The sequence below is a fragment of the Mustela lutreola genome, chromosome 15, assembly GCF_030435805.1.
Source record: "Mustela lutreola isolate mMusLut2 chromosome 15, mMusLut2.pri, whole genome shotgun sequence".
Taxonomy (NCBI): domain Eukaryota; kingdom Metazoa; phylum Chordata; class Mammalia; order Carnivora; family Mustelidae; genus Mustela; species Mustela lutreola.
Genome location: NC_081304.1, coordinates 50,531,730 through 50,554,687, shown reverse-complemented (window position 1 = coordinate 50,554,687; position 22,958 = coordinate 50,531,730). Strand labels below are relative to the sequence as shown.

The following is a 22,958-nucleotide window of genomic DNA, read 5'->3' as shown; positions in this document are numbered from 1 at the left end:
ACCTCTGCGCCTGCGCAATTGGAGGCGCGGGTGGCGGCGCGTCTGCGTAAAGCTCGACTTCTCGCGCTTTTTCGGAGGCCGGGAAGTGGGCCGTAGCTGACTGGAGTGTGTCGCGGGACGCAACAGGCCGAAGACGACGGTTTTTCGAGGCGTAGGAACCTGAAGGTTGAAGTTGCGTGTCCTGTTGGCTGGAGGGTCAAGAAGGGAAAGACTGTATTATCCCTACTTACCAAACTCCCCCCGTCCCCAGATCAGTAGAGGTCGTTGGAAGAGAAACTTACCTCTGACTGGGCCGCCTAGGAGGAGCCGTAATAGGGCCTCCTGGTCGCCATTTGAGACGAGACAGTGGGCTTTGTCGGGGGAAACTGGGGGGAGGGTGTGTGTGTGTGTGTGTGTGTGTGCGCGTGCGCGCGTGTGTACATTGGACATACTTTTTGCTCATCGACGCTGTCAACCGCCATCGGGGTCCAGTTAGAAGTTAGGGTCGAGCAACTCGGTGTTCCCGACTCCATGGTCCGGGGGAGGATGCTGATTTTGTTTGCGTGGTATTCGGAAATGTGATAGCCCTTGTAAGCCCCTCTCTGGTTCAGTGTGTGAGTTCCCTTGGTATTTCTGTGAGGAGAAAAAGTCGCACAACCTCTCGTTTTCTTCCTAGAATGACATCAAGAATGTTTTCTAAAGGGCTTGCTATATCCGGCTTCAAGCCCTGGATGTGGAAACAAAGCAGAAACCGTCTCTGCACTTAATGTTTCCCAAGTTTTATTTCTATAAGTGGTATTTGGACATTCCTGTTTATCTCAGTACGATTTACATTGTTGTATTCATGTCTGTTTTCCTCATTGGATAGTGAGTTTAGGAACAGAAATTACGTTGTTTACATTTGTGTTTTGCCTTTTCATGTAATAGGTGTTTGTTGAATTCAATTGGGATTGAAATATATTAGGACGCTAAACATGGAAAAAATTACAGCATACTTTGTTGTAGAAGAAAAAACAAAAACCTTCTTTCACTTGTTGGAGTTATGTAGACACTGAATAGAAACTTACCGTTATAATTATTCTGGATTTTGTGGCTTTAGTCTTTGATATTATATAATACAGGGTCTCAAATTAATGGCCAAAGCAAGTGATCTCCAGTGTTTTAAAGTGAGATAGAGCTTGTTCTCATGCGGTTAGTTCAATTGTTTTTGTTTCTTTGGTTGCCTTGTAAGCATACCAGTTTGTCAGTGCTGTAGTCCATTTCCCTCTTTATAAATTTGTTTCAGAACTGGTGCTATTATGAGTCCTTGGCCCTAGAATACATTATGTAGAGTGTGTGAAAATCCGTGCATGTTTAGGAAGAGCGGAATAGCCACCTTAGTCCTAACCAATTTCGAACAGAGTTGGAAAAGCAGATTGTTACAAATTCTTATGCAGGAAGAAAAGGTGCTGTAAAGTGATTCCCTTATCAGGTTTGAAATCATAGTGTTAAATCCTAATTTCAGTAATTACTAGGCTGAGAATTTGATTTTTTTTTGTTGATACAATGTGAGTTGCAAATTTCTTTCTTTGAAGATTTAGTCAAACAACTTCATTTGTAAATTTGGAATGCTGAAGAAACGTTACAGACTTTGATATTGAAAAAAATGAAGAGAAACCTAAGTGAAAATTCAACTCGAAGTACAGCAGGTATTGAACAATTGTATTCAATTTTATTTATTGTATTTTTATTTTAAATTTTGTATATCTTTATATACCATGTAAACCTTGTGAAGTTTATAGATGGGACATTTTGGAAGGAACTTTTAAAAAAGATTAAACATACAGTCTAGCCTCTTTACTTTTAGGTAAAGAACATATAGTCTAGCCTCTTTACTTTTTAGGTCCAAGGAAATGAAATAACTTAGTCAAAACTTTCAGTGGCAGAGGTAGGAGTAAAATGAAACATTCCTGGATTTACCCTAGCATTCTTTCTACAAACTTTATGTGCTTGAGTTGTTGTTCACTTTTAAGCTTTTCGAAAACATAGAAATAGATTTATTTCTATTATTATTCTATTTGTATTTGTGACTTTCTTATTTGAAATATTTCTATCTCCCTAACAACTTCCCCTACCGTTTCTGCTTTCCTGATTTATTAGTTAGTAAAAGGATAGAGGATAAGGATGAAGAGAACCAGGAGTGTAGTGATAATGCACAGTGAAGACAGTCATAGCGATTTATGATAGCTGTACTGTATTCTAGCATTTAATTATATGTATCAATTTATTTACTCCTTACACCAGCCCTCTGGGATAGGCATTATAATTATCATTCCTGTTTTCCAGATGAGAAACTTAGGCACCGAGAGGTTAAGTAAGTAATTTATGAAGTGGCAGAGCCAGCATTTGGACCTAGGAATCTGGCTCTAGTGTTCATGCTCTTAATTACTATATTTTCCGCCTTCTCTGTGTATGTCATAATAGCAGAATGAGTTAAGGAAATTGCCCAAATTTATACTTGGAAGTTGTGATTCAAACTCAGGCAGTCTGATTTCAGAGCTCACATAAGTTTCCCAGCCTTTTGTCATACAGTTATCATAGAGTCAATATTTTCTCCATAGTATACGTGTTGATAGATCAGCTAGGGTATGTTCTAGTGGCAAGATAATCTGAACTGAGTTTTAGGAAGCTTGGGCCCTATCTAGGCAAGCTTTTCAGATCCCTTTTTGTCTGAGATCCCTTCTAGTTTTAGTGTTTATAAATTCTGACTTTTGGCTTGACTTGAGATCCCAGGCCTCCCAGCTAGAGGGCTTGGACGTAATATTTATTTATCCTCATGTGGATTGAATATTATCACTTTAAGCATTCAGAAAATGATCCCAGAAAATACGCATTACAGACACCTGGAGTGCATGTTAAAATTCAGAGTTTTGGATTCCAAACTAAATCTGTTGAAATAAAATCCATGAGAGTGGGGTCTAGGAACTGGCGTGTTAAGGAAAATTCCATGTAAATCTTAGTCAGACTAAAGTTGGAGAACCATGGCCCTAAAGGGTGTGCTGTCACAGTCCAAAGAGTGGTTAGGGTTTTGGAAAGCATGGGTCAGAGTTTGGTTCTCCCTCACCTCTATTGTATTTGAAGGGCCCCCCTCCAGTTGACATGGTAATAAGAAGCACAGAAAGGAAATAAGGAAAACAAAAAGTGGATTTGGAAAGGGTTGGGGGGTGAGGAAGGAGATGGGAATTACTTCCAAACAAGTGAAATTAAATCAGAGTTAATGTAGAACAGGAAAGGAGTTTTTAATAGAGACAAATGAGGTTATTTGGGACCTTAAAAAGAATGTAAAAATCAATGCAAAGATACAGAAATAGATCTGTAATAAGTATAAAATTAACATATAGAAGTAGACAAATCAAAGTTGTTATTATACACAATTATTCTATAACTAGATCTATCTGCCTATTATGTACTAATTTATTGGTACATTCAATTTAGGCTGTTTGCCTGTACCATTGTTCAATCAGAAGAAGAGGAATAGACAGCCATTAACATCCAATCCACTTACAAATGATCCAAGTAGCAGTACTGCTTCTGACAGTTATGATTTCCCTCCTTTACCACCAGGTAAGGAAATATGGTGAAAATTTAAAAAAAAATAGGAATTAAGATGATAGAAAATTAACATTTTAATTTTATTACAATGGAAATAGAAAGTTTATTTTTTTCTTCTTTCCCCTATCCAAATATAGGGATTACTTGGCTCTTTCTGAACATTCCAGTACAGTAGTTTGAGTTTCCTTGTCTACAAGGGTGGCTTAGCATTTAAATGGAGTATCTTAGATCTGAAGCCTTTATTCTAATGAAGTTGTAACCCACATTGTAAAGATTTGTTTTTTTCTTTTTCAAGATCTATGGATATTGTAACTTAGGCATGTGGTGATAAAGAGTGGTGAAACTCAAGTTGCCTCAGGAATTGGGATCTGTGTACACATGAACACAGGAAAAACGGGAGAAAATTTAGACTTTAGGAAGGATAGAAGCCTAAAATTTCTACTGCTTGGCTTTTTTCTCTTCTGAGCATTTTTGCTTCTCTTCATTTGTTACTTTATTTCTCTCATCCAGTTGGCTTCCTTATAACTTCAGCCAGCCCATGAACTAAATTATCTTTGCTGGAAGTTAACATAGCCTTTTACTTCTAGTTCCCAGAGTCCACTGTTGACTGCCTTCTGTATCTTTTGATTAAATTCTACAGCCTTTGGTTCAGCACATCTTTTTAAGTAAGGTCACTAAAATTCTGGTTTAGCTTTATGATTAGGCCTCTCATCTCTGCAACAGTTAGCTGTAGTGGTGGGTGCTGAGAGGTCTTAATGTTTGCTGACTTTTTATTCCTCTTCAGAAAAAGGCACGGACAGGCAGGTATTCTGCAATATACTTGGTATATGCTGATTGTATACATTTATATATTTTTGAGGATACCTTAAAAATCTTTAATAAGATATTTTGCAACTAGAATTTTAAAATTTCTCTCCCTTCCTCTCTCTCCCTCACCCCTCCAGGCCTTTGTCTGCTTGTAAATCTATAATTATTTTCTTTTCTTCCACATTTGAGGAATTCAAAGTAGGAATTTTATATTATTTTCATTTTTATTGACAAAAGAAAAAATTCATATGGATGTGCATAAATTGGCATTTATCTGATCATCGTCTGCCATCTAAAAAAATTCTCTGACATTTAAAGTATTTTTATAAATAGCATGAATGTAGTCCTCCATAGGGAAATGTTCATCCTCCTGAAATACTGAACTGTCCAAGCTCTGAGCAGGATTAAAATCTGTCAGAGATGTAATATGATTCTTATATTGGGTAAGAGATATGGCTAGCTCAGTGTTTTTCAAATTTTCATCTTGATCCATTAGTTTGGATGGGAAACAATCTTTAAAGAAGGAAATAGAAGAGAATAGAGTAGAATAGAAAATATCAGGGAGCATCACACATGGTAAGGATACAAATTGATATTTCAGTTTTGTTATGTTCTCTCTCCTTTGTCTCTCTCTCTCTCTGATGTACACCATGCATGTGTGTACGTCTGTGTGTGTGCATATATTCTGGGCTATGATGTACTTTTTGCTGTGGGTTGGGTTCAAAAAAATTGAAGAAACATTGATTACACTAAATTCATGCTACAAAGTACAAGGTACCACACTAGAACTGATCATGGAAAAGATACAGATTAAACTACTACCTTTGTTTAAAATACAATGAGAAAGGAAGACATCTATGAAAATTAATAAGGCAGGCTGTGACAAATTCCACAATAAAGTGCTGTTTGAAGAACATACCCATATCTTCCAAGTCCTTTTCTTCTCTAGGCTTTTAGTTTTCCACCTATTAAATAAATATGAAGTGATTGTTTTTAAAAAATGATACATATCTTACTTTTGTCTATGCTATTTGTATCTTTTGAGATTGGGCTTGGGAAGCTGTGAATCCAGAGTTTCCTCCTTCAGTGAAAACAGTGAACACAGGGTAGGTGGAAAAATATATACCACTGACTATATGTGTCTGTTACTGACTGATGTTATTCTTCATTGTATATTTTACATTTCTCAGTTTGGAAACAAACTGTTAATATTTAATAAGACCTATTTCTTTGAAAGGCAAATACCACATTCAGTTTCTCATCCTCCGAGAAGTCAAGATTCCGTGTCTAAGTCTATTCAATTAAATACTGAAAGAAGCAAGAGTCACTGGAGGTGAGTTTACTTAAGATTTCTCTTTTTTCTATCCTTCTCCTTCCCCTCTTTTTCTCTCCTCCATTCCCTCTTCCTTCCTCAGGCAAAATTACATTTAGGAAATTTTTAAGCTAAATAGTAACTAACCCCATAGCAGTATTAGCTACGTTTTATAAAAGAAGTTTTAAAATGCTATATAAGACTTTAAAAATAGGCAAATTTTTAAAAAATGGGCAGATTTGTCGGTGAATATGTTTCCAAAGCGTTCTTCACGTTATATCGAAATTTCTGCCTATATTTGTCATCATGCTACAGATCATTAATAATCTAATTGGCAGTAGGTAAAGAGTCAGGAATAACTGTATTTTAGTGTTGGATATATTTAGGAATTGCCAACCAAATAGAATGATGAATTTCACCCTAGTAAGACAGTCAGCTCCATAAACAGAACAGAGTAAGAAAGAAAGATGATGACCAAAATGTGTGTACATAAACAGTGGTAGGTTCTCAGGAAATGAAGATGACCATTAAGGAAGATGGTGAGAATGCTCCTGGATTATTGCTGTAAGAGTCTAAGTTTAATCCCTAAATAGGATGAAAAAATAAATAGTTAGGGAAAGGACATGGGTTATTTGTTAGGTTGAGGATTTTAGTATTCTCGAGTAACTAGTAACTACCGAAGGAAATAATTTTGGGAACAAAATATTAGAGAAACAACATCAAACATATATCTTCTATCAGTCTTGTTTAGTGCTATGGTACATTATTTTAATAATCCTTACAGCAATCCTGTAAAGTTAACCTTACCTTCACTTTTATTCGAGATACCATATTTTTTAAAGGGGAGAAACATTAATAAAATACTTTATAAGTACATCAAAACAATATATATATTTTAAAATTAGTTTTGCTCATGCTGGTTTCCTCAGAACCAGTTAGTTACATTCTTTAGAGCCAGGGCTTATTACCTAGGCCATTTAGTGGTTTGAGATCGTCCTCAGAGGCACAGTTTCAGCTGCAGATGCTGTAAGAAAATGCCTTCTGGGAGGGTATGTGATTTGATGAGTGCTGTGAAGTGTGTAAACCTGGTGATTCACAGACCTGTACCCCTGGGGATAAAAATATATGTTTATAAAAAATAAAAAATTAAGATTAAAAAAAAAAAAAAAGAAAATGCCTTCTGACTGGCATTTGAGAATTAGGTAACATTGTAATATGGACAGGCAGTCAGTATTAGATATTCCAATTTGAAATCATAGATAATCTATCAGACAGTTGGACTATAACAACAGATAATCCAGGAGCAAAAACCATTTGAAAACCCAGGTAGGTGGCTGATAATCTGCTGAAGCTCTGGTTCTCTGCTTAGGTTTAGAATCTCTGCTTTATCTTCACATCCATGTAGCCCCCGTTAACAGCTTGTTCTTGGGATCTCATTGAACACCTAGATCCAAAGAGAAGGATCCAAAGCAGACACTACCCTTCCCTTTTTAGAAGCCACTACAGCTTTAGTACCTTTCATGGTCTGGTTGGGATTTGAGGACGTGGCTGAGCTAGATTGGCTGCTGAAGCAGCATACTTGTGTGGGCTCAGTCAGGAAGGTCAAAGGACTGTGGTTCTTCCAGGGCTTGTTCCCAGGCCAGGAGCGCCTGCTAGACAAAAATGTGGGAAGAAGTTAAAATGCATTATTAATAAGGAGCTGTGAGGGGTGCTTAGGTGGCTCAGTGGGTTAAAGCCTCCACCCTTGGCTCGGATCCTGGGATCATGCTCCATATTGGGCTCTCTGCTCAGCAGGGAGTCAGCTTCCTCCTCTCTCTCTGGCTGCTTCTCTGCCCACTTGTCTGTCAAATAAATAAATAAAATCTTAAAAAAAAAATAAGGAGTTGTGAAACAAAGAAGCTTTTCTAAATTGAATAATAAACATAATTTTTATAGCCATGAGAGGAGACAGGCGAAGTTTGGTTTCTGTTCTCTCTACTGAAAATAAAATTGCTGTCATATGAAGAGGTGGTGAATGTAGAAAAAATTTTAAAGAGGTGTATCAGACAGTTAATTAATAAAAATACATGTAATTTTTTTTCTGGATATTTTGAAGTTTGTGAGATTTATCAACTTTTAAAGGTTTGAAATTATTCATGATTTCTTCTGTCCTTATTTTCATACCTAATTTTGCACCCAATTTACTTAAGAAGGCTGCCCACATTAACAAGCTTCAGGCCCCATACAATCTGGACTTGTGCCTGGTCACTGTGGAGCCTCTATTATTTTCTCTAACAAGGGATGAGTTGTATTATTTGCCCCCTTGTAATACCAGTGATATTTTCAGGAAAATTACCCAGAAATAAGAATTTGTGACCTGGATTAGTTTCTCCCTGTTGAACTCTTAACTGGTCTGCTTAGAAATTATACTTTGGATTTTGGCCTCATTAACATCATGTTCTCATCAGTTAATATAATTCACTTAGATTAATGTAGTTACTAAAATGTTGCAACAGATTGATTAATTGGACTTTTAAGCTATGTAGTAAAAGCATAAAATTTCTAATCAAAGTTATCTACACTGCTTGTATTTATTCTCCTTGTGATTTAAAATCACCTATAAGCCATAACTTAACTTGTTAAAATTTTATTGTAGAAAATTTAAAAAATTAATGCATAAAGAAGCAGGCAAATATCCTCAGAATCTTACCACTCAGAGACAACCACTGTCAAATGAAAGCCTATAGTTTAAAAAATATACTTTATAACACTAAGCTCTGAGTTGGGAGACTAGGATTCTCTGGGTTCCAGATTGACAATAACTTGCTGTATAACTTCAGGCAAGTTACTTCCTAGGTTTCATCACCTAAAAAGAGAGGTATGATCTATTGTAGAGTTGTTGTGATAATGTATTTGGAAGTTCCAACTAATCAATAGTTACAAAGTACTTTATAAATCATAATTTTTCACTATTAATTTTTTAAAAGAAGATGTATATAGAAACAAAAAACCAATATTAATTTAAAAAAATCTATTACAGCTACAAGGATGGCAGCAAAAATACCAGCTGGAAACCATCGGACAGAAATGATGTTAGGCCTCAATGCAAAAGAACAAACCTGGTGGCAAATGATGGAATAAATTCCTGTTGGGGAGCTCAGCAAGGGAAACAATTAAGAATATCAGAACCTCCTAACTTATCTCACCAAAGAGAAGCCAAAGTACTCAGACAAACACATTCGTCAGAAATACCTGGCTCCACAATGAGAGGTCTAGACAGAAGCAGTGCTTTACAGGCATTTAAACCAAGTTTTCAACAAAGTTTATTTAAGAAGAAAATGTTGGATGATATTCCAGAAAAAAGTAGTCTTAAGGTAAACTTTATAAATATGGATCATTTACATTTAAAAATATGAGATAAATACTTAAATTACAGAGATAAGAGCATTTAAAAATCAATCTCATGGCATGCATTACATGATTAACACAAATACCTGGTCCCTGGTGTAGATAAAGGTTTCAAATATTTTCTTTGTGATTATGAATGAGTGTTCCTTTTCATAGTTGCCTTAGAGTGTCCTACGGGTTCTGAATCTCACTGTTGACTCATTATTGAGATGATGAGAGTTTATCCATTACTTACAGAAATTTCTCCCAGTTCCTTATGTGTCAGTCTAATTTTTTGTAAGAGGTCAGCAAACTCTTTTTTTAAAGGGCCAGATAGTAAATATTTTTTTACTTTAAAGTCATATTGTCTCAAGTATACCACTTAGCTCTACCATTGTAGTTTGAAAGCAACCATAGACAATACATAAATAATAGACTTGGCTGTGTTCCAATAAAAGTTTACAAAAAACAGACAACAGGTTCGATTTGGACTGCAAGCCAGAGTTTATTTTACTTTTTCAGCTTCATATTCTATAATCTACAAATATATACTAGCCATTTCAGACCTTTCACAATTCTCAACAGGATATGCACTCTAATATGACTCTGCTTTGGTTTATTTTTTTTCCATATCTATACATCAGCCTTACTTCCTCCTCTCACCACCCTTTGCTCTAATTGTTCTATATATTTTGTGTGCTGGTTGTTCACTACCTTCCTTTCCTTGTACCCTGCCTGGCCCAACACTCTGAGGGTTTTGAAGGGGCGGGTGTGGGAGGTGGGGGAACCAGGTGGTGGGTATTGGAGAGGGCATGGATTGCATGGAGCACTGGGTGTGGTGCAAAAATGATGAATACTGTTACGCTGAAAAATTTAAAATAAATAAATAAATAGGAAAAAAAAAAAAAGATTCTTTACTCTCCACTCTCCGTGCTCTGGAAGGCTGAGTTGTCCTACGTAGTGTAGCCTCCTGAGGTCCCCAGGCTAGCTCTTGTTAGGGGTCAGCCAATGGTAGTCACTGGCCGGAAATCAGAGGGAGAGAGAGAGGTTGGGTTTTCCTATTTTCTCCCTGTTTAAATGTTGTATTGTGGGCAGTAGCTGTCCCCAAATGGTACAGCTCTTCCATGAGTCCAGCTTTCACAGGTGTGATAATTTTATTTCTTTCCCTTGTCCTTTCAGCCTAAGAATAATGGAAGTCTCTTATTGTTGTTAGTCTCGAGGGCTTCAGTACCCTGTTTGTTTTGCCCATACACCTGTTAAGAAGTCTTTTCAACAATTGGGGTAATTTTTTTTTTTTTTTTTTTTTTGCTAGAAATCTGACTAATGTAGCTTATATCACAGTGGCTTTCAACCTTATATTTCCTTGTACAAAAGAATGATAGTTACCTTAGTAACAATTGTTCATTATGGCAGTAGCGCTCTATGGGAGGTATTCGTATCTTGGTTAGGAAGGGGAGGAGGAGGGAAGGTAACTGTAGTTAGAAAAAAAATGTCCCATCAAGTGTTCTTTGATGTACTGCCACCCTCACGAGGGAAAGTACCCTCTTGCCCCCTGAAATTAGTACTTGACACACTTTATTCTTAGTTGATCTTTAAAAATGCCAAATACATTCTCATCTTCGGGCCTTTATATTTTGTTGTTACCTCCACCCTCACTTAACAACCTATTTAAAATAATAATTCCTATTTCTCTTTATCCTTTTACTCTGTTTTTCTTGAATTCATAGGATATATTAATTTCTGACATTCTATTATGTATTTATTTGTTTATTTTCTGAATACTCCATTAGAGGGCAATATTGGTGAGGTATCTTGTCTGTTTTGTTCAGTGGTGGTTCCTCATTAGCTGTGTTTGGCACATAGTTAATGCCAGTAAGTACTTTTGGAATGAACGAGTGAGTGTGTTTGGCTCCCCTGTTAGAGTATGAACACATTAGGGAAAGGAACTGTGTTCTATGCACCTGTGTTTATCAGAGGATTGGCACACAAAGCTCTAAAAATATTCAGTGAATAAATAAATGAGTGCATGGATGTTCATACAGATAATTTTCTTCTTGGTTTATTGTCTAAGTATATCCTAGTTTCTCCTCCTATAAACTGCTAATGATATCTTTAATTTAAGGAGTAACTACTAAAATTTTCAATATTTTCTTATATATTCTATACATAAGGACCTAGGATCTTTACATGGAAAGTGAAGGAGTATGACAAGAAAAAAAAAAATGAATAGCTTCTCAGCCTTTTGGCTAAGATAAGTGTTAAAAAAAAAAAAGGTTTTTCTAATGCTATGTTTTTATTTTTCAAAAGGAAAGCTCATTTTATCAGTTAAAGCTCAAGGAAAAAGATAATTCTTTAAGAATTATATCTGCAGTTATTGAAAGCATGAAGTACTGGCGTGAACGTGCACAGAAAACTGTACTTCTTTTTGAAATATTGGGTAGGTAAAGTACTTTGGAAAACCTCAAACTATTTGGACAATAGTCTTAAATGTCTATAGGAATACCTAGGGGATCTTAAAAATAAAATTTGGAAAAGGATATTAAGGTTTATTAGGATTTTCCTCATTTCTTAGATTTGTTATTGATTTGTGTGACTTAAGACGTATTTAGTTATTTTTGATAGTATTCTTCTGATTCATAATGTTAAAACGGGAAAGATTGTTACAGGGGCTCTGTCTTAACTCCTGAGTTGAATAGGGCCAGAAATTTAGTTTTCCTTAATATTTAACAGTTTCAGAGATATTGTTCCTGCTTAAGATGTAGTCTGTATTATTGTATAAATAAAACTAGAAGAGCTTTGTGTAGGAATAGTTATTTAAATATTAGTTCCCACTGTTAAATTTTATTTGCTTGCATTTTACCAGCACTGATTTTCTCCCCTATTTTAATGTTGCTTAGCTGTTCTCGATTCAGCTGTTACACCTGGTCCATATTATTCAAAGACCTTCCTTATGAGAGATGGGAAAAACACTCTGCCTTGTGTATTTTATGAAATAGTGAGTATTTGTTTAAATATTATTTGCAAAGCTTGTGCCAACCAAACATACAAAGGCTGGCTACATTTCCGTCATAGTAGAAATTCTGTTAACAATTTGGTATTACTTTCAACATTTTGTTTGGTTCTAATTCTGACTTTAAAGTTTATTTGTTCAGCTAATAGAGATAACCTACTGTGTGCCAGGTGCTGTACTAGATGCAAGGGATACAAAGTAGAATACAGGTGCTAAACAGCTCTTTCTCTTAGAATTTATTGTAGTCTCAGATAGAAAGAGGTACATAAATATTACATTGTGGTATAAGTGGTAGGTAGAGGTATGTACAGTGTGCTATAAAATAGACAGGATGGGGCAGATCAGAGAAAGACTTTTCAAGAATGTAGTAACTTATCTTACATGTTTAAAGAGTAATAATAATAATAATAATAATAAAAATAATAAATAAATAAATAAATAAAGAGTAATAAATGAAGCCAAAGTGTGTGGGAGGTGGGAGGAATGAATTCTTAGGTAAGAGGGCAGCATATGCAAGGACATGAAGCTGAGAGCATGGATTGTAGAGGAAACTGCACATAGTTTATAATCAACAGAGTGTGGAAGGACAGTGGTTCTGAAGTTGGAGGAAGGCAGGGAGTGGGCTGGGATTTAGGAAAGATTCTTGGTGACGAATAAGGCTGCAGGTGACAAAGGAGGCTGGAGATTTTGTAAAACTTAGATACTTTGTAGAAGAGTTTGGTATTAATTCTGAAATCAGATTTGGATTCCAACTTTTACCCCACTATTTACTAGCTTTATGACCTTGAGTAAGCTGCTCAAATTCCCTGAGTTTTTTTTAATCTGTAAAATGGGAAGACAATTTCTACTGAAAGGTTGTTTTGGAGATTAGATAATAAAATATATGAATGTACGTTTTCTGACACATAGTAGATAAAAAAAAGTAAGTATATTACTAATTTCTATAATATCTTTAATGCTTATTTTTCTCTAGTCTGTTAAGTTTAAAAATCTTTTATTGAGGGCACCTGGGTGGCTCACTTGGTTGGGCGTCTGCCTTCGGCCCAGGTCATGGTCCCTGGGTCCTGGGATTGAGTTCCGCATCAGGCTTCCTGCTCAAGCCGGGAGTCTGCTTCTCCCTCTGCCTCCTCTTTCTCTGTTTCTCATGAATAAATGAATAGAATCTTTTAAAAAAATCTTTTATTGAAGTAGAACATATACCTAAAAGTATACAAATCATAATTGTACAGTTCTGTGATGTGCCTATGACATATCACAAAGTGGACATTACCAAGGCTAAGAAAAAGAACATTGCTGTCACTCCATGCATCCTGTGTCTCCTCCCATTCTCTACCTCCTCTCTCCTACCTAAAAGCAACTACTATGCTGATTTTTAATATCACAAAATAAATCTGTTTAGTTTTGAACCTTATATAAATAGTATTATATGGTGTATCTTTAAAGTCTGTCCCTCAACACAATGTTTGTAAGATTCATCTGATATTTTGTGTAGCTATAGTCTATTTATTTATATTTCCATGTACAATATTCTGTTGTAAAACAATTTAGCTTTCTATTCTACTGTTGGTGATATCCAAGTTTCCAGATTTTTTGCTGTTATGAATAATATTCTATGAATAGTCTTGTATATATCTCTTGTGCATATACACATATTTCTGTTGAGCATATACCTAGAAGTAAAATCACTGCATCATAGTTCATGTGTATGTTCCAATATAGTAGTTATTTACCAAAGAATTTTCCAAAGGTTTGTACTTATTTAGACTCTCACAATCAGTGTAGACAAATTAAGTTTTTCTGCATTCTTATCAACACTTAGTACTGTCAGTCTTTTTTATTTCAGCTATGTAGGTTTTTAGTGCTACCTTACTTTTCTGCAGTTCCTGATAACTAATGAGGTTGAACACCTTGTATGTTTACTGGCCACTTAGACACCTTCTTCTGTAAAGTCTTTTCAGGCCTCTTACTCTTTTCTATTGAATTATTGTTTTATCCTTACTGATTTATCAGAGGTTTTTTGTGTGTGACTATTTTGGGTACAATTTTTTGTCCATTATTTGTATTGCAAATTTTTTCTCATACTCCATAGTTTGCTTTTTCAGTCTTTTATTTTTTTTTAAAGATGTATTTATTTATTTGACAGAGACACAGTGAGAGAGGAAATACAGGCAGGGGAGTGAGAGAGGGAGAAGCAGGCTTCCCGCCAAGTAGGGAGCCCGAGTGGGGCTCGATGCCAGGCTTGATCATGACCCAAGCTGAAGGCAGATGCTTAATGACTGAGCCACACAGGGGGGGGGGGCTGCTTTTTATAGTGACCATTTGGTGAAGGGAATTCCAGAATACTCACCTTTAATTAATGATTCAGAAGATTTGATGCTTGCTGGTCTTTTTCCATTTTACTAAGCCCATGAAAGGTGTAGCCCTTTTGGGTACCAACCCTAGGCCAAGGGTGAGAGTGAGAATGGTGACCAGAATCTCTTTTCCTTGGGAGCCTCTGATTCCTTTTTTTCTCTCCCAGTCCTAGGAGACTGTCAAAACCTCTGCTCAGTTTCTTAGACTCTCAACTGCCTTGGCTGTTCTTGACAGATAATCTCAAGGGGAAACATTCCTAAATGTCAAGCCCCACTTTGCACTTCTGTCTTTTCCCAGATGGGAGTCTCTCTATTCCCTCACTGCATTGGTAGCTCTCTAATGTCTATGAGGAGATTTAAAAATATTTCATCCACCTATTTGAGTTGTTCTTAGCTAGAGAGTTGCTCTGAACTACCTGATCTGCTGTTTATTGGAAGTGGAACTCTAGCAGTCTAATAAAGTGAATAATTCATGTGCCATTACATTGGGAGTTATTCAGTCTTTTAAGACCAATAGTTTACCAGCTTGTAAGAAGCCCTACTCAAATGAATGTCTTTCTTCTGTGGCAGGACACCCATATATGCCTAGCTATCTTGGTCTTACAGGCAGTGGGGCCCTAAATCAGGTTGAGGGAATTACAGCTTTTTGGGGTGATTCATATTTAGTTGGTCATATGATTAGTTTTTTAAAAAACTGAAATTCAGATGAAGTAAATAATAACTTCTTTGATATTTATTTTTTAAAAAACAGGATCGTGAACTTCCAAGACTGATTAGAGGCCGAGTTCATAGGTGTGTTGGACACTATGACCAGAAAAAAAATATTTTCAAATGTGTTTCTGTTAGACCAGCATCTGTTTCTGAACAAAAAACTTTCCAAGCCTTTGTTAAAATTGTAGATGCTGAGATGAAATATTATACTGATACAATGAATGAAATTTAAATAGTAATAAGGGAAGTTTAAATATTATAATTTAAAGCATTTTCTTATTGTTTAAATGATCATCTCCATACTTATAGCTGCTGTTTTTTGAAGTTCATTTGTTGATTAAAACATTTCAGTCTTTTTAAATGTGGAGTTTTTTTTTTTAAATGAAAATGGTACATTTGCTAAAATTAAACAACCATTTCTAGGTAAAAATCCTCAAAATAGTAGGAATAGATGCTTATTTAACATGATATAATAATATATTTGAGTCAGCCCAAAAGCCAACATCAAGCTTAATGGGAAAATATAGGGACATTTCCACTAAAATCAGGAATAAGACAAGGGTGCCCACTATCAGTACTGTTACTTGGAAGGAGAGGTAAACCATGAAAGACTATGGACTCTGAAAAACAACCTGAGGGTATTGAAGGGAGGGGGTAGGAGGTTGGGGGAACAAGGTGGTGGGTATTAGGGAGAATTCGTATTGCATGGAGCACTGGGTGTGGTGCAAAAACAATGAATATGCTGAAAAGAAAAAGTTAAAAAAAAAAAAAGAAAGAAAGAAAGTGGGTGGTAGAGAACATAGAGATACAGCATCAAAGGCAAGGACTCCAGAGGAGGCCAGAGACAGAGGAGGTCTGTACCAGCAGGTGTGAAAGCTCCTGAGATAAAGACCTAACAGATCAAAGGGAGCTGCTCAGACAAGACAGACCCCTGGAGGAGACAGGGACAGGCAGAGATCTGGCAGGCTGGAGCCCTTGGGAAGATGTCTTTGAAGGGAGGGGTGTATCAAGAGGTGCCTTGGGGCACTGTTATGCTGAAAAGAAATTTTAAAAAAATGTAAGCAGGAAAAAAAAAAAAACTGGTCTTAAATGGATTTCCAAAAATGCTAATAAAATAGATACTAGATTAAAAAAAGAATTATGTAAGAACTGTCTATGCAGTTTATTTAATTATTTCAAATATTTAGTGTGCATATGTAATATATATTTGTATATTCATATATAATTTACACTTAATTCTCTATTTTCCTATATCTGTCCTTCTAAAATGCATCTGCACTCTGGTCTTTCCTCCCTCCCTCCTCTCCCTGCCCTCATGTTTAAGATCGCAATTGCTCACCACTCTATAAAACGAATAAGTGGAGGGGAGTAATAGTCTCCAGCTTCAAAAGCAATCAGTTACGATGGAGAAATCCCTTGGAAGGTACATGGAAGGGGGATGCAGAGGATGATAGCAAGTTCTTGTCTGGCTTCGCAGTTACTGCCTTATACCGAAGTTGTGATGCCAGTTGGGAGATCACATCCCAAAATGATTGGTGTATACTTCTATGGAATATGAACCAGGAACCCACACATGGTGCTACTTCTCCCATAGCCATGATATATGGGTCTGGGAATCAAGAGGTGGTAGCAGGACTGACTTTTGTCATTATTACACCAAATGATGACCTCACAAAATTTTTGCTTCCCACCCCGACAATTTTAGGCTTCTGGTTTAGTGATCTTACTTTCTGTTATAGTCTGGGTTGCTCAAAATGCAAACAAAATCTTATTATTTGCTAGTATTTTTTTGGTACTGTTATCTCACAGGAAGAGACAGAAGGGTATAAATAATGAAGAAAGGACAACCAATAAGTGGGGTGGGGTGGCTTATTAAGTTGACCACTACTGGTGAATAAGGCTTGTTGAAATGCATCATAGAACTGTCCAGCGTAGTGAAAATGGGAAGCGTATATTCCTTAGCTCCCACCACTTGTTTTTTTTTAAGGGTTGACACATGGGTCCTGGATTCCCTGACATCAGTATTATCAGTATTAAACTGGCTACCTGTGATATTCTACCCTGTGGAAGCAGAAAAACCCTATGACAAGATGCAATAATCAGGTGGAGCAGGCCTGAAGTAATATAGTTAGATTATATCTCTGTGAAGCTGGTTAAAGTCTGCAGAACTGGTTACTGCAGCTGTAGCTGGAATCAAAGATGTGTGAGGGAATCTGAAATGCTGCACAACAAGTTTCTGGTACATCTCCTAAAGAATATTTCTACCAGGATTGCTTTAATGGTTCTATTCTATGGGAAGCTGAGACTGCCACTTGGCCATTTTACGTTTATTTGTGTTAATGAACCAACAGGCAAAGAAAGGAGCTATGATACTGTCTGGAGTCATTAAATCTAAATTAACAATAGAAAATTGGATTTCTCTACACAATGAGGAAAGACCATGCCTGATATCCAGGAGGTTCTTTAGAGTACTACTTAGTAAAAGATAATGGAAAACCATAGTGACCCAATAAAGACATCAACACTGAGGATTTGGACTCGCAAGGAATGAAAGTTGAATGTAAAGAAACCATGTAGCTACAGTGATACAGATAGAGGAAATATGGAAGAAGGAGTTATAAATATTAGCTATGGCCTTATGACCAATACAGAGTAAGAAACAACTGGAAACTAGGAGGTAATCTGACATATGCGGATAGTGGTGGCAGGGTGCTATTAAGGTTTTCTACAGATGTAAGAAGCTAAACATACTTCAATGGAATGAAAATCTGGGTTTCTTTTCCATCATTGCATGAGGAAAAATTGAAATGATCTGGGAGAGTTACCTTTTATTCCAGTACTTCCTATGCATCTACATATGATTGGGTCTTAGGGATCTAATCTTTATTAGCTGCAGGTTTATCTCTCCCCTTGAGTATGTTTATGAGAAACTGGGTTGTAGTGAGAGGTGATGCCACCCTGGGAATTTTTCCAAAATACGTCTTTCATGGCACTTTCTTCAAAGACCACTGATGATGATTTCTTGCCCGCAATAAAGCCTTTTACCCTGTAAGATACTTTAGGAATTCATAGCCTTGTCCCTATTCCTTTCTATGGCTTCTCCAAGCATCCTCCTTCACCTTCCAAAAGGAAGGCTCCAGCCCCATGGGACTACTGTCCATTCCCTAAACAGGGAATGATTAAGCATTCATATTATGAACTTCTCTCCTTCCCTACCTTCCCCCAAAGATTAGTGAGGTATGATCAGTGATGTAATCAGTCACTTCTCCAGGACTCAGAGCATTTGTCGCAAGGGTCCTGGGTAATTTCTGTGTCTTTAATGAGTTCCTTTAGGATCTAGACTCCTCTGGGATCCAGGGCCCCTTAGGCCCAGGGATGTATAGAATGGGAGATTTGAGAAGCGATGTTGCAGACACAGGTGATGACTACAAAAGCTGGCACTACACATGTCTTAGTAAACAAAGGGAAACAGGACCTTAAGTTAGTGTGCCGGTGTCACCCTCAGGCATACTGGGTAGGTTGGGCAAAGGGTGAATGAGCTGATCCATTAGGGTCCTTCTAACCCAAGAGTCTTGTTTTTCCATGTTGTATGACATTCTGCAGGATAGGTTCTTCAGGTATGATAATCCTCCTCTTCTTCATCTCCCTGCCTCCTGAGATTTCCCTAGAAATATTTTGTCTGATGTTACACCATCATATGGTTACATAACTGGCTACACTGGTGTAACCTGTTAAACCAGTTACATCAGTTCACCAGTTACATTTTGTCTTTTTAAAATAATATTCATAAATATTTCTATATAAGATCTCAAATCTAGAAATTACCTGTATTTCTTCCTTTTACCCCCAAGTTACTAAATCTCGAGATCCATCAGGTTCATTTTTTTTTTTTTTACAGCAATATCACTGAATCTTGTGGATACAGCAAAAGGAAAGAGTGACGGTGTGGATGTATACTGTGTTATTGTGATGTATATTGTGGTTAAAGAGCAGCATAGTTGAAGTTCAAATTTTCCATGAGTAACAAGGTTATGTCAGGCAATTCTATAATAAAGTGTTGAAAGTTATTAATTTTTGTTCTAAGATGATTTAGTAGAAGTAAATATTCTAATAGAAGTTTGCTGTCTCTAAAGTTGAAGGAATGCATGTCTCAGCCTGAAGCACAGCCAATGGATATTTACAGAACATTGGCTATATCGAGGCACTGTGCCAGGTGCTGACACTTCTGCAGTCATGAAGGCAGACGTGGCCTCTCCTGTATGTTTACCATCCAATAGGGAGAACAGCTGTAAGCAATCTCCTAGGCATTCAGTGCTTGAGGAGAAAGTATGGGATGCCTGAAAAACATAGTAGCAGGTTCTTATTGGTCTGGGGAAGGGGCCCAGGAGAGATACAGCTGAGTAAATGACATGTAACATGGCTGAAGGGTAAGTAGGAACAAACCAGGTGAGGAGGGAGCAGAGAGAGGAAGATGCTAGGCAGGGGGAACAGCAAGTAGAAAAGACTAGTGGTGGGGCACCTGGGTGGCTCAGTGGGTTAAGCCGCTACCTTCGGCTCGAGTCATGATCTCAGGGTCCTGGGATCGAGTCCCGCATCGGGCTCTCTGCTTGGCGGGGAGCCTGCTTCCCTCTCTCTCTCTCTCTCTGTCTCCTGTGATCTCTCTCTGTCAAATAAATAATTAAAAAAAAAAAAAAAAGAAAAGACTAGTGGCAAGAAATTGTGCCTTTCAAGCCCAGCATTTCTGGAGAGGTGAATATAAGTGTCACTATGGGGCCAAGTGAAGCTGTGGAAGTCAGCAAGTTGTTGAAGCATCTTTTGTGCAATTCATTTGAGAGGAATTTTGCTTTTTATCTTTTTAAAATGAGATTTTGGGGCGCCTGGGTGGCTCAGTGGGTTAAGCCTCTACCTTCAGCTCAGGTCATGATCCCAGGGGCCTGGGATCGAGTCCCGCATGGGGCTCTCTGCTCAGCAGGGAGCCTGCTTCTCCTCATCTCTCTCTCTGTCTCTCTCTCTGCCTATTTGTGATCTCTCTCTCTGTCAAATAAATAAATAAAATCTTTCCAAAAAACGAGATTTTATCTATCTACTTGAGAGAGAGTATGAAAAAGAGAATGGGCAGGTGGGAGAGGCAGAGGGAGAACCAGGCTCCCTGCAGAGCAAGGAGCCTGATGCAGTACTCAATCCCAGGACTCTGGGATAATGACCTGAGCCAAAGGTGGATGCTTAACTGACTGAGCCATCCAGGCATCCCTTGACTTTTATCTTAAGAGCAATGAGAATTCCATGAAGATGTTAGGGAGAATGATGATTCAGATTTTCATCTTAGAATGCCACAGTATTAATGAAGGATATTGAAGGAGACAGTGTTTTTTTGTTGTTGTTTGTTTTTTAAAAGATATATTTATTTTTTTCCACCTCCAATTTATTTGATTTGATTTTATTTTTTTAACATTTTTTAAAATTTTATTTATTTTGAGCATAACAGTATTCATTGTTTTTGTACCACACCCAGTGCTCCATGCAATCCGTGCCCTCTCCAATACCCACCACCTGGTCCCCCCCAACCTCCCACTCCCCCATCACTTCAAACCCCTCAGATTGTTTTTCATAAAGATTTATTTGTGAGAGTGAAAGAGAGAGGGCATGAGTGGGGGAGGTCAGAAGGAGAAGCAGACACCCCACTGAGTGGGGAGCCTGATGTGGGATTCAGTCCTGGGACTCTGGGATCATGACCTGAGCTGAAGGGAGATGCTTAATGGACAGAGCCACACAGGCGTCCAGAAGGAGAAAATGTTCAAGTGTGGAAGCAAGGAGAAAAGTGAAGAGAAAAGAGGCTGTTCCAGTAGTACAGACAAGACATGATGTCAGCCCAGTCAGGATAGTGAAGGTTGAGATAAGGAATGGATGAATGAGAAAGAGGTTTAATGTGGCTGAATCTTTAGGATGTGTTGACAGATTGGATATTGAGGATGAGAGAGGATGGAAGGAAAGAAAACTCTCAGGTGTATGACCTGTGCCTGGATTTCTTTTACGTGAGAGATGTAGAGGTACAGGTTGGGATGGGGGCAGGGTGAGATCATGAGTTTTATTTGTGATCTGTTGAACCAAAGATGCTTGTGATTGTATATGAAAAGATAATCACTACGCAATTGATGATATAGTTTCTGAGGTGATAGAGATTTATCAATGAGATTTAGATGGTAATTTATGCCATGGGAATAGGCCATTCTTTTAGGGCTGTATATGTGGTGTTATAAGAGAACAGTAGTTAGGGAAAGGCCCAAGAAAACACTGATACATAAGATACGTTATAGAGGACACCAATCACAGTTACTGAGAATGAAGGGCTGAGAACCAGGATTATCACACAGAAGATAAGAGATAAGAGTGTTTCAGAAGAGAGGGAAGAGTCAACCATTTGACATTTTAACAACCATTGTTAAATGGTAAGGAGTGAGAAATGAAAAAAGTCTGAAAGTGATTGGATTTAGTGATTTGTTATATTGTGGTTACAGAATGCTGTTCTGGATAATGAGAGTGAAATCAATTATTGCAGAACATCTTATCTTGTATCATAGAAGTTGTTAATTTTTATTCAGGTTTATAATGGACAAAAGATACTGGACACAGAGCATGACAAGAAAGAATCAAACTGTCATCTCAGAATTTGTCCTCCTGGGCCTGCCCATTGATCCAGATCAGCAAGACTTGTTCTATGCCCTGTTCCTGGCCATGTATATTACCACTGTCCTAGGGAATCTTATCATCATCATCCTCATTTGCCTGGACTCCCACCTCCACACGCCCATGTATTTGTTTCTCAGCAATTTGTCTTTCTCTGATATCTGCTTCTCTTCTGTGACCATTCCCAAGTTGTTACAAACCATGCAGGGCCAAGTCTCCTCCATTCCCTATGCTGGCTGCTTGACCCAGATGTACTTCTTCCTGTTTTTTGCAGATCTAGAGAGCTTCCTTCTGGTGGCCATGGCCTATGACCGCTATGTGGCCATCTGCTTCCCCCTGCACTACACCAGCCTTATGAGCCCCAAGCTCTGTCTCTCCCTGGTGGTGCTTTCCTGGGTGCTGACCATGTTCCATGCTATGTTACACACTCTGCTCATGGCCAGATTGTGGTTTTGTGCAGAAAACAAAGTCCCCCACTTTTTTTGTGATATGTCTGCTCTGCTGAAGCTGGCCTGCTCTGACACTCGAGTTAATGAATTGGTGATATTTGTCATGGGAGGGCTCATTCTTGTCATCCCATTCCTGCTCATTATCATGTCTTATGCACGGATTGTGTCCTCCATCCTCAAGGTCCCTTCTGCTAGGGTTATTCACAAAGCCTTCTCCACCTGTGGCTCCCACCTCTCTGTGGTATCTCTCTTCTATGGGACAGTTATTGGTCTCTACTTGTGCCCATCAACTAATAATTCTACTGTTAAGGAGACTGTCATGGCCATGATGTACACTGTGGTCACCCCCATGCTGAACCCCTTCATCTACAGCCTAAGGAACAGAGACATGAAGGGGGCCCTGGGAAGAGTTCTTTTCAAGAAAAAAATTACCTTGCCTGTATAATGGTAAAGCCAGGGACTTTTACATTGTTTTATCAAGTAGATACATTGTTATTAATATCAGAATATTGACCCAGGCCTTTTTTCACTATGACATTTTCTGTTTAAATGACATACTATTCTGTTCCATTGATCTATGTGTCTGTTTTTGTGCCAATACCATGCTGTCTTGATGATCACAGCTTTGTAATATAGCTTGAGGTCAGGGACTGTGATGCCCCCAGCCTTGGTTTTGTTTTTCAACATTCCTCTGGCAA

The 22,958-nt window shown here is 37.7% G+C and overlaps 2 protein-coding genes across 4 annotated transcripts; both read left to right on the top strand.

The window, feature by feature from the left end:
- The first annotated feature begins 61 nt into the window (after positions 1 to 61).
- SPATA22 (spermatogenesis associated 22) lies at positions 62 to 15,451 on the top strand. Of its 3 annotated transcripts, none has more exons than XM_059147565.1 (9): positions 62 to 165; positions 1,554 to 1,667; positions 3,454 to 3,582; positions 5,423 to 5,483; positions 5,615 to 5,710; positions 8,709 to 9,042; positions 11,363 to 11,492; positions 11,953 to 12,050; positions 15,168 to 15,451. In XM_059147565.1, exons 2-9 carry the CDS (start codon positions 1,625 to 1,627, stop codon positions 15,357 to 15,359), a joined length of 1,083 nt encoding a protein of 360 aa, XP_059003548.1. In that variant the 5' UTR covers positions 62 to 165; positions 1,554 to 1,624; the 3' UTR covers positions 15,360 to 15,451. The 3 variants fall into 3 exon arrangements, with proteins under 3 accessions (XP_059003548.1, XP_059003547.1, XP_059003549.1); XM_059147564.1 differs by having other exon boundaries at positions 66 to 171; XM_059147566.1 differs by lacking the exon at positions 62 to 165 and adding an exon at positions 388 to 1,450.
- Positions 15,452 to 21,760: 6,309 nt separating this feature from the next.
- Positions 21,761 to 22,705, top strand: LOC131815710 (olfactory receptor-like protein DTMT). Its single transcript, XM_059147568.1, has one exon. It carries the CDS (start codon positions 21,761 to 21,763, stop codon positions 22,703 to 22,705), a length of 945 nt encoding a protein of 314 aa, XP_059003551.1.
- The last annotated feature ends 253 nt before the right edge of the window (positions 22,706 to 22,958 follow it).